General features: G+C 40.1%; 1 protein-coding gene across 1 annotated transcript in view; it reads left to right on the top strand.

The window, feature by feature from the left end:
- The window catches only part of GPX4 (glutathione peroxidase 4), a 266,794-nt gene extending 260,668 nt beyond the window's left edge, over positions 1-6,126 (top strand). Inside the window, exon 6 of the mRNA XM_044053814.1 lies at positions 5,812-6,126. Within this exon, the coding sequence (XP_043909749.1) occupies positions 5,812-5,844 (33 nt within the window). The 3' untranslated portion in view covers positions 5,845-6,126. The remainder of the gene's footprint in view (positions 1-5,811) is intronic.
- Positions 6,127-12,367: the final 6,241 nt, after the last annotated feature.

The raw sequence follows: 12,367 nt of genomic DNA, 5'->3' as shown, positions 1-12,367 counted from the left end.
CTGCATATACCCTTCATTGAGTAAGAAGAGACCTTGTGCCACCTCAGCTTCAGTCTAATAATTTAGAAGATATCCGGGCAATTTAGAGAACCTTGCATAACTTCGGGTCCTAAATAGCAAGTGAAGTCGTTTGGCAAGGTCTAATGCTTTTCATAATTGCTTGTTCTTGTATTGTAATGTATTGTATTGCTGTTGAAGCTAAACTGTCTGTGGTACTGACTTCCAGTCTATTAAAAAAAAAAAAAAAAAAAAAAAGCCAAAGGAAAGTACAGCTCATTCTGTTGCTCACATTTATAAGGGGGTGATGCCCTGTTACCTTCAAACATATTTTTATATTAAAACTGTCAAGGAGATATAGAGGCAGTAGCCTCCTTTTACAAATGGAATTGACAAATAAAATTGCTAAAAACTGTTAGAATGTTACATCTGCAAAGAGAATCACAGTAATGCTACAGGTATAACATTCTGACAGCTACATAAATATACTGGTGAGGTCCACTTTTATGAATAAATGCATGCTCTCTGTTAGTTCCACAGTCACTTGGCCTTGCTTGAAGCCTTCAGAATGATCTTGAGCTGATTTTTAGCTGTGGATTAAGTTCCCTAATTGGTTGGGGGGACCTGACGTGTCTTCTTATTCTCAGATTATGTAGTACTGCTTATAGTTCACCAGGAGCTGCTTTATTCCTTATTCAAAGTACACTTGTCTGTTTTGGCTTTCATGCCATTGGACCTTTTTCTATCCATTTTTTTTGTTTCTGAAGGATGCCGAAATGTGAGCCTTCCCTTATAGCTCATTTCTGTAATTTAAGAGAATTGATAACAATATTCATAGTACTACTGTTTTAACTTGCTGATAGAGCTGATCTGAAGTGTCCATCCTGGAAAACATTTTTTTCTGGTGGCTGTCACCCCAAGTTAAAGGATTTAATTGGCCCCAGTCTGAACAGAACCGTACACAATATTCCATTGGAATATGTATTGGGGGATATTCCAATAGAATATGTATCGGGGGGGGGCTCTCCAAACCACTGTTCAGCTTTGTGTTTTATTCCATCCAAGTGCAAGGGTGAGAGAATACCACATGCCATTTACTCCTGTCAGCACTCTTAATAATGAAGTTAGAAATACCTCTACTGGCAAGCTGGGTAAGTAACTGCATGTGAGTCTAAACTCTTAACATGTTTCAAAGTTCATAGGTTCATAGATTAGTACTAAGCTAACTGCCCTTGCGAGCCATTTTAAGTGTAGCCAATTATCCATTGTGAGACTCAAACCCTGCACCTTGTGTTTGTAAGGCAAACACCTTAACCATTAGGCCACCCTCCCAACCTGCTTTCAGTTGTAGTGGAGCATTTTGGTGTACTTATTGACTTAATGTGTTTTCTTACTGATGCATCATACTGAATGCTTTGAATTTAGTGCACAGGCAAGCAACACAATTTCATTGTGTTGCTGTGATTTGCTAGGTAGACGAGACATGTCAGCATTTTAGGTGGTGAGCTGAAAATTTGTCCAGCTAGAACTACAAGCTTAAACAAGTTAATTTACTGCACTGATAGGACTGAAGACTTGAAGCATAACAGATATTTTTATATACTTCATGCTAGGCAAGTGTCAGAGGAGTTAACCTGCTAAAACTACTTTAGTTTGTAGATAGCATTGTCAACCCGTAAGAAAGCTCCTAGGTGTCCCCCCTGACAGACCAACTCTGACTCCTAGACCAACTCTGACTCCTAGACCTCAAAACCCTTCAAGACAAATCTTCCCCCATCTGACTCTGTGCTCCTTTCCCCTTGGCCAGGTTCCCTCATCTCTCAGACTTTCTCTGTCCCTCCCTGTTTGGCAACAGATTACTTCAGACTCTTTGGTTCCGTCTGTCAAGGCTGCTTGATGGTTTGGGAATGCCCCCCAGGCATTCCTCAACACACTTCAGATACAATTACACATTTTCAGAGGTGCTTAAGGGTTTACTGGATCAAGACATAATTTAACCCATTCCAGAGGCAGTAAGGGGTAGCATGGTTTTATTCCAGGATGTTTCTGGTCCCCAGAAAGTCCTGGTGCCATGTTCTAGACCTTTTATTTCTGAAGACTTTTCTCAAGATACCTACCTTCACGATGCTTCCCCTCCAGAAGCTGTTTCCCCTCAGGCCTTGTAGTTTCTCTGGATCTGACGGATGCCTTACTTCATATTCTCATTCACCCTCTCTCATTTTCAGCTTTCTGCTTTGCCCTTTGGTCTTTCAACAGCCCCCTTTTTTTTTTGAACACTTGATATTGGGGGTGGTGTGCTGTTTCTGGCAGTATGAAGGTTGTCTCTGACCCCCTCAGCAGCTGGATCACATCAACATCAAAGATGCGAGTTGTTATCCTTGCTGTCCAGACTTTCCACTCCCTTTGGTCCCTAGGTCCTTTAATGGTGTATACGGACAGCACCATATTCATGTGCTACATCAACAAGTAGGGGGGGGCAGAAGATCTTACCTTTACAGACTAGCCCTTAAGACTGGGGATCTAGCTGTCAAGTTTCTTTTCAGGCAGTTTACGTTCTTTTGGGATAAAACCAGATGGTAGACTCTGAGCAGGTCCAGGGCACAACCTCATGAGTGGATGCTTTAGAGGGGTGTTTCTGGACATAGTTCTTCAGTATTTTTCAAGTTGATCTTTTTTGCCTCTCCAATGTATAGTTCTTCACATCTGTGGACAGTGTCATTTTTGTGGAAGGGAATGTTCCTTTATGCTTTTACTCATCTTCCTCTTCTTCCCAGGGAACTTGACAAGCTCAAACCGGACTCTCCAAAAATCTTATTGGTGATTCCCTTTGTCCAGACTGCACTAGTTCCCCCTCCTTTTTCATCTGGCTAGGGGTAATCGCAGGTTACCTCACTGAATGGATCTTCTCACACAAAGACAAGGTGTTTTTCCTTCACCCTGATTTGTCCACACTTCATTTGATCCTTTGGGTGATGCCCTTAGTTTTCCTGAGGGAATGCTTAAGCTTTTACTGGAGGCCAGGAAACCAATACCTGAAAATCATGTGTGTCCAAATGGAAGAGCTTTTCTGTTTGGTGTCTCAAGGTGTCTTGAGCTTCACCAGGATCCGTCTTCATTAGACATCCCTTTGGTTCTCTTGTGTGAACTGCTCCATGCTGACTTGGCATAGTCTTCTGTCGAAGCTTCCTTGTCAGCAGTCTCTGCTTGTCTGCCTTTGAATCCACCATTGGCCTCTTGTTTTGAGGTTATACAATCCCTGAAAAGCATCCTACACATCCGGCCCCCAAGAAAGGCCATCCCTTTTTCTTTACCTTAATTTTGTGCTTGAAAAATTGACCCAGGCTTTCTTTGAACCTGTGGTTTAGTCTTCCAGGTGCAATTTGAGTGAGGGTTTTAATGGTTGTCCTCACCTCTGCCAAAGAGTATTTCTGAAATCGGAACCTTGATAGGTTCCCCTTTTGATTCCCCCCCCCCCCCCATAAGTACAGGGTGCCTCTGCACACTAATCCTCCTCTTTTATACCCGTGGTGATCAATGAGTTGTCTAGTAATCAGTCTTTCCAGCTTCCTTCCTTTTTTTTTCCTTTTCTGCAGTCTGCCGGTGAGAAGATTTTGCACATCTTGGATCTTCATAGCTCACGTATTTAGACAAGAAAAAGGCTATATAAATTTGAGCAACTTTTTCTTTTCATGCTGCGATATTAGGTTTGACAGTTTTTTTTAAGTAAACCATCTCTTGGATATCAAAAGCCATTTATTTTTTTCATGGCAAACCACTTTCTGACTTTTTAACCCATGCTACCAGAGCAGTGGCCTCCTCTGGGCCCCCCCCCCCCAAGGGATTGGACACCATTTTCATCCTTGAAGCTGCTACTTGGTCTTCTGTGCATATGTTTACTAAACATTTGGAAGTCATTTCCAGGGCCAAGGTGGATTTGCCAAGGCTCTCCTTCATGGGTTTGTGGAGGATTCCTCTTTGCCTTTCCACCCCCTTCCTTTTACAGTAGTTTTTGTGCTATCCCATAGGATATGAATATTGCAACAATGATGAGGAAGGACATAGTACAGTTGTAAAATCTTACAGTACCTATCCTGTTCACTGGTGCAGTATTCAGTCCCCCTTCCTGACCCCCTTTTTCTTTTAGAAACATCTGCCTGGCAAAGGGGTTTTGTCTAAGGAAAAAAGGCCAATCTCCTTTTTATGTACATGTTTTCTCTCTTCCTGGGTCACTTCATTTTGGAGTTTGAGCATCTGTGCATCACAACTATTCCCTACACTGACATGGAGGGTAAATCTGACACGCAATGCTGATAACTGAAGTCTTTAGTGTATTGACTGGATGTAGGGCTGTCCTTGGCAGGAGATTCCATATGTTACGAATACTGCAACAGTGAAGAGAAGGACTTTTTACTGTTATGGAAAGATTTTACACAAACTGTACTTTATCAACATATGTGCCCAGGTCCCAAGTGGAATGTTATCACTGTAAATAGTAGTGAGACTAATGTCATCTTGGGGATAGTGCAAGTTGCATTCATGAACTGTAATTGATGCATGTTCTTGGTATGCATAATGCTGCATCCATTAAAATCCTTTGCACTTTCCATACATTAATGCCACTAACATTATACCTCTCTAATTCAGTGGCATTACTGTAGGAAAAATCAAGTTTTAAAACTTTTTATTAATAAAAACTGTAAATATTTGCATATGGGGAGAAACCTTTTTGGTAGTTTGCATACTGCCTGTCATGGTGCATAGATTTTCTTCAGTGGTAAGCAACTTCAACAAATGTGACCACACAGGATTGCTTGAGCCTCTGCAGTAAACCCAGTTCATATAAGCAGCCAAAACAAAAAGTTCACCTTCCAGTAGTCCTTATAGTGGACATGGAGATTGGCCCTGGCCCCGCAAGTTGACTGGAAATTTGGAAGAGAGGAGCGAAGTTTCAAGTTTTCTGTCACTTGAAACTGACTTGCTTCAGAAAGATTTCAGAAATCCCAGGTTTTCTGCTTCAGCTCACAGTGAAGAAGCTTGTATCAAGTCACTTTATTGTCTGAAATTGTTTTAATAGGAGTTTGTTTAAAAGGAGGCATTTAGTATTTTTTATATTGTGTTGATTGAAGAGAGTTGGCTTTGCTTCTAAATGTCTTCTTTCTCAGCATGTAAAACAAATTTACCTGTGTTTCGTCTTGAATATCACTGAATAAACCATGATTTAGTTGATTGTTTTCCTAGCATTGCAAAGGCTGGCATTTTGGCAAAATGATGGTCGAAGTATTCAGAAACTGAACTCTCATTCCCCAAGTGGTTGTAATCTTGAGATGTATTGCATATATTTGGCACTGGCTAAACGTTTTCAGTGAATTTTCTCCCAGGCTATAATGGTTCTCTTGTGTTTATATAGCTTTTATCACACAGATTCATCCTTGCGGTATAAAAGTAACTGTGCACTTGACTCATTGCAACCACAAACAGGGACTTTCCCTTCTATTCTAGTCAACCCTACCCCCTTCCCAAACGATTTTGAATATGGGAGAGAACAAAGTGAATGCAGGCACCTTTCAGAAGTTAAGTATCCCAGACAGTATAATTTAGAATGTAGTGCTAGTGCACTTGTCCGAGGTTAAGTCCTCTTAGAAGACACTTGAAGCATTCTGATTTCAATAGCAGATCAACAGTCTGATTAGAAGTAAAATTTGTGCTTGCTAACTTATAAGCTTTTATGGACGGTTTCTCTTGATGAACTGTACATTGGCTTTTAACTGTAATCCACATTTGTTGTAATGCCCTCAATATTCTCTCTTTTTCTAGGTGATTGAAAAGGACCTGCCAAATTACCTGTAGCATTCCATTTTGCTGAAAAATACTGGAGTACTCTTTCATAAAGACTTCATAACTGCTTGCACACTTGCCTAGCTGTGTATCAGCATTTCTAGCCCAGATTTTTGACGGTCTGTCTATAAACCTCAGTAAAAGGGTGAGACTGACTTGAATATGGCGTGCAAACCTGGGAGAAGTTCTGATACTCACTTTGGCAGGAGTGAAGGAGGGCTGTCGTCCTCTTAAAAATGCTGTTTAATATGAAGAGTTGGAGTTGTATGTTTTATTAATAAATGCATAACTGAGTTTCTTTGCTTTATTTACACTGCTTCATGAAAGACTTGTTGTAATGCCTTTGGTATCTCCACACCACTGAACAAACTGGATTTGTATTATAACAGACATTACAACTTGGTGGATTCGGTGATTTCTAGGCAGTGAATTGATGCACAGGAGTTTGCCCTGGCATAAAATCCTCATGCTTTGTGCACTGTCATAAGTGTTTTGATCATGGAGCAATTTTTTTTTTACACAGATGTGTACTTTAACATGGACTATCCTGTTGAATATACAAATCTGTATTTAGAACGACTCAGTCAAACAAAAAGAAATATAAGCAAAAGCAGATGCACACCTTACTACTGTCCGAAACATAACCACTGAATTAAAAACCATAAGAAAAAAAAAGCTCTGCACATATGGCCCTCATCCTTTGTAAGCTATCATTTAGTTTTAAAACTGACATCTTGCAAGAAAAAGCTAGTGTAAATCTTCTGCGTAACAAAACGAGCATAGCTTTTCCAGGCCTAATGGTCTCAAAACCTGGTACGCCTACATTTAAAAACATAGTCAAACAGTCCTACACTGTTGTAAATACTAGCTCCACAAAAGAAAATGGCAATGTACTTTTAAAAATAAGCACATTCTAAATCTCATTAAAATATAAACTGATGGAACAAGTAAAATTCTTTTTTTATTGTGCAACCAGGCACATATGGTGTGGAAAAGTTTGAGAAAATTAAACCACCTAGCATCTAAATTTTTTTCCAGTACCTGGAGATTATGGTCCGGTGAAGAGACCATCAGAATCCATAACTTTGGATATATTGGGAATGAAAAACCTTGCCTGTATACCCAAAACCCAGTGCACATCCAGACTAGCAGGTAATGTAGCTCATATAATCTTATTACTAGGTCTCAAAAAGGCTGCATAACTGACTAATCCCAAACTATATGAAGATAGTTGGCCTCCACTTTATAGCACATCTGCAACATTTGTCTGATTTTAACTTGCTGGTGGTCTGTCATAAGCCATTAATGTATTATCTTAATAAAATGTATGCTTGCTAAATGTGGAAGCATATTAGAGTGTAGTGCCAACACAATCCCTTTCCTTGTAAGCATACAGTGTAGTATATGCTCCCACTTATGATGGACATTTAAAATAGGACTTTGCTGGCACTCCATAATTGTAATGTTTTAGTTTTGTACATTTCATCTCTTAGAATTTAATGCTGTCTACCAGCAGCCCATAAAATACCATGTTTTCTTTCTGAACCTTTCTCCAAGCAATGAGCGAAGCGAAAATACTGCTACCAAAGAATACCAAAAAAACTATCCCAAAAATCTGATGGAAATATATTCTTTATCCAGTTTGAACAAATTGACAATTTTTTATACTTTTTATTGGCCCATAATCTAGAGCCTACCCAGGGTCCCACTGATGTGTTTTCAAATGTGATGAATTTCTTAAATAGTTCTTTCAGAACCCCCCTCCCCGTGCATTGCTCGATGTGATCTGAATGTTATGTAAAGTTGAAAAAATCCAATCCAGTTCCACATGAAATCAGAACACTGTTCCTTGGTTTGTTTTTAATGTATGCATTACTTATAGATGACATTGATATTCGGGAAACCCACTAAGAGAATGATGTATTTTTTCTTAATATTCTTGGCCTACTTCCTTGCCAAAGGTAATTACTTGTTTCTGTATAAAATCAATAGCTCTAGTTCTGTCTAAATGTTGCAAGTGTCTCAAATGTTTAGGAAAAAATTTTTTTCTGAATGGATTTTTTTTTACAGAAGATGGAATGATGTGGTGTTTCCATCTCGTAATATGCAAATTAATGTTGAAATGGTTTACTATTTATATCAAGTATCTTTTCTGAGGTAAAGTGTATTACTATATATAGGCAGTTGGTTGATTTGTATATAATGAATTGTTCCAATTCCAAAACGAATCAGCAAAGCGAAATGTGAAGGCACAACTCCTTAGTTTCCAACGTTTATTAAGAAATTAAAATGAAAATAAAAATAAGTATAAAGACATGAACGCCTTTTAACCAGATTGTACACAAGAAAAAACAGTGTTTTCGTCAGGTTAAGCGACTTCATCAGATGACCAGTATAATTCAACCCTCCATTTTTATATACATCAGCATTATTGTAGACTTAACCTGGCATCCATCGTCTTGCTGCTGTGTAGCTAACACAACTCAAGAGAACTGTGAAAAATAAGGACAAAAAAAATTCCAACTTTAAAATGAACAAGTAAGCTACAAAAAGCACCTACAGCCTTAGAAATGTTGCAAGAATGCTGTGGTGTATGATTTACTGATGTAAAATGTGATTGCAGAGAAAAATTGGTCTGTCAGAGCTACAGTTCAGCACGTCTACATTGTGCATGGGCTAGAACATGCCCCCTACCATGGAGTGAGTAATTCATCATCAGTCATTCTGTCAGATAACATTGTGAAGGAGTAGTCTGCTTCTTTTGTCACAGAAGTGCAACTTTTTTGTAATATTGGTATGTCTATATCGATAAAGGACTTTACTGCTTTGCTGTCCAAAGGTGTAGATGGGTATCTGAGGCCAGAACTCAAGGTCTTGCTTGGAGGGCAGCCCATGCAATATAATTGAGCTGCTTCTCCTTTAGGGCTGTCTTCTCAGTATAATTCTTTGTTGTTTTTTAGACTATGAAGTGCCCACCATATGCCTGGCCTAGTTTGTCGTCACTTGCACAGTTCTGCTATCTGTATTAGTGTCTTCTAGGAAAGCACCCACATCTTTGTGCTTAAAACAAAAAGTCCAAATCCTTTGTAGCTGCAGTTTTCAGGTGGTTGAGACCTTCATGTAAGAAATGCTTATACTGCTTGAGGCTGAAGCTCAACATCAAGAATAGCTTTGTGTCAGAAGTTAATCTTGCCTGAGAATAGATGCATAAGAAATAGAGGCATGTTTACATTTGAGCACCATTGCAAGGCAAGGCAGTGCAGCAGTCTGTAAGAAGATTCCCAGTGCCAGAGCATTGATGTGTTAACTGCCCTGGGTGCCAACATGCAAGAGATATAGAATATTTAGTAATACTTGCAAGCTCTCATTTAAGCATTTGCTTAGAAAAAGCCAAGATGGCAGAAAGTTTACAAGTTGGCCTACTGAGGTAGTTAAATTACCTTAGACTAATTTTAGGTAGTCATTTGAGCTACTGATATTACAATCTTGAAGCCTGTAAACTGTCATTTTCTTAAAAAAAAATAAATAAATAAAAATGTTTACAAGCTATTATGTGATTGTAAGGGGGGGGGGTGATAAATGTATTTCAGTGGCACTGAATTCCCTTTAGTACATCAGAGTCCCTTGTGCATTCTCAACCAAAAATTTGATAAGTAGGAGAAAATGAGAATGGCACACCAGGCTTCAGACAAAACCCACTTCTTTCCAAGTCTGCCATCTGCAGTTATAACCCATTAGTCTACTTGAAAACTGATCTTGCTTTTGTCACCTACTGATGACTGGGAGTGCATCCCACAGAGTGCCTTGCTTTGCTTGTATACAACAAACCCTCAAGTTCTTTGCAAATGCTCTCCTGCACTTTAGGCAGGAGGTTGTTTCCTCTTGCTGCCCCCAAGTCCTTAGTTTGCTTATGAGAGTTGGAAGCGCTAGTCTGAGCATCTATTCCAGTGACTCTACAGGAATATCTGCAGCATTAAATGAGTACACCGTTTGAATGGTGGGCTATGAGTGGCTGCTGCTATACAGCTCTAATGATTACAGATAGGGGTCTACACAGGGCATTGTTCGGGTATCAGTCATCCAAACACTGTCTTAACGTACACCACCTCTTGGTTTTGGGGGCAAATAGCTTGCCACCAGTGTGAACTTTTTTGCTTCAAACTTGAGGCACCAGGAAAGCATATGGTACTGCATACTAGAGCTAGTTATTGAAGGATGGTCGGTCTTGGAGCCATTTCATACTGGAGAATCGGATGGTGCTAAGATCTGCCTTAAGACTGGGATAGTGCCCTACATTTTGTCCTCAGGACATCCCCTTCAGTTTTTTTCTCCACCTTTGTGAACTGGTTTGTATTTCCTGTACCTCCTTACACAGAGGCATGTCCAATATTGGTGAAGAAGAGTGACTAAAGTATTAATTTCCTTGTTTTGCCTTAAAGGATTTTTATTTGGAAGGACCCAGAATCTGGTCTGTAAGATCCACAGGAGATGTCCCCCCTTTAAGTGAATATTTAAAAGTATAGAGTACATGGGGCAGGCTTTTGCATGTTTATTTAAACCACTGTAAAACCATTAATGACTGCTTTACAAGGTAAAGAGTAAATCTATGAACGTAATTGACAAGAGGATTTTTCCTTTTCTGTTGTAGGCCTTTAACTCTCCATTTGTCTCACTTGTCCTAGTCAGTCTCCATTCATGGACTAGCCACTGGATAAATGGATGCTTAATGCTGGAAGATGGGGATTGATTTCTCAGCAGCTACAGCAGTTTACTTTTACATACATTATGGAATGGTGCTGTGGCTAGTGGGAGACAGCATCTAGTATGTGCCTGCACCGGATGGCATGGCTTAAATTGTCCTCAAGTCATTGCATCCAAGTGAGGCCTCCAGGTGCATCTGCAGTTAACTGCTACTGATGTCTGTGTCAAATATTGCTTCTTCATATTTGCATCAGTAATTCTAAAACTATGCTATGTACAAGGTTGTAAAAGATTTCATCTTAAAGCTTGCATGATAGCAAACTCAGATGCATTATTTGACCTCTGTCTATTGCAGATAAATATAAACTGTTTTTATGATAGTTTATATAGATAAGTTTCACAGTTTTCTAAATATCTCCACAACCAAGTAACACAGGCATAACGCCTTAGCCTCCTAGGAAGGCTGTCGGCTAGATGAATAAAATGCTGTTGACAATGTGTGTAACTTGAGTGGTGGTTGAGATATTGTAAGTTTACGAAATATTACAAATGTAATAGTTACTGTGTTTACTGTGACTCTTTAACTTCTGTTTAATACCTAGAGCCTAAAGAATACTACCACTATAAAAATAGTTTGTGCTGAAGAGTTTGCCATTCATACTTTTATAACCCCTATGGTTCCAGAAATATGAACACTTGTTTGAAATGTGAGGACATAATTTGTTTCAGTCAAAAGGCTTGGGCTCCGCCCATTAGAAGTTACAATGCAAACTTCCTGAGCTCCATTGGAGTGAATGAGTTAAGCAAACTGTTCTAGACATCCTTTCCACCCTGACTCTCTTGATAATTCTCACAGTATTTAAAACGAGCAGATGCGAAACAAGTGCTGACCATAGTGGAGGAACTGTGCACCCATGGATGCTGCTTTCTCTTCCTGTAAACATCTGTATAAGCCCTCTTTCAGATAAAGGCAGTTAATCAGATGTTCTTCATTCCACATTGCTGCAGTCCTAACTATTGGGTAGTCCGCTGTCCAGTCGGCCCAAATACCAAAGTATATGGCTGACGTCGGTCAGGGCGCATTAGACTGACGTCAGTACGTCAGGGTACTAATGCGCATGACCGACGTCATATCCTCAGTCTTTTTTGCCGCATGGTCCGATGCAGAAGCAGTTTTGCGAGTGCAGGTTGGCGTTCTGAAAGTTTCTGAAGTCAGAGTTTCAGACCGAATCAAAGTTGGCTAAGTACCCGTTGGGGAATATTTTGGTTTTTTCTTGCCTCAGTATTTAACCGGATGTCAGAAAAATGAATAACTGTATTTCTTGTGGGAAACAGATACCTCATAGGGATTACCATACTTTGTGTATACCTTGTTTAGGGCCTGAGCACGACGTTGTTGGATGCCGCTCTTGTGCTAGGTTTAACAAACGCACTATTAAGAGAAGGTTAGACTGTGCCAGGTTAGTTTTGGGAAGCGTTGTAATTATAAAATGCCGCCGGATGCTCCGGCGCCGCTTCGGCCAAAAAGCGCAAGGACAAAGCAGCAAAGCCTAGAGTGGAAGAACCGACAGTCCCGGACGTCGGTTCTTTGGAAGGCTCAGTGGAGCCGGAGGTTCTGCCAGGAGTTTCTTTGGAGTCTCAGGGAGAGACTTTACTGTTACAGGATGTGTCCTCTCAGGAAGTAGGCCAGGCTGAAGGGGCTTCTCAGGTGGCTGTTCTTCCCTCTCTTCCTAAGGTGATTAGGGCCTCCCCTTCTGTTTCCAAGGCTTCTTTAAGAGGCAGGCCTAGTTTAGCTTCAGTGGGGGTTTCTCCTAGTGTTTCAGGGTCTTTGCCT

The sequence above is a fragment of the Protopterus annectens genome, chromosome 13.part0 (assembly GCF_019279795.1).
Source record: "Protopterus annectens isolate FY-2018-M chromosome 13.part0, PAN1.0, whole genome shotgun sequence".
NCBI lineage: Eukaryota > Metazoa > Chordata > Ceratodontiformes > Protopteridae > Protopterus > Protopterus annectens.
Note: the sequence above shows the minus strand (reverse complement) of the source record. Positions and strands in the feature narration are given on the sequence as shown.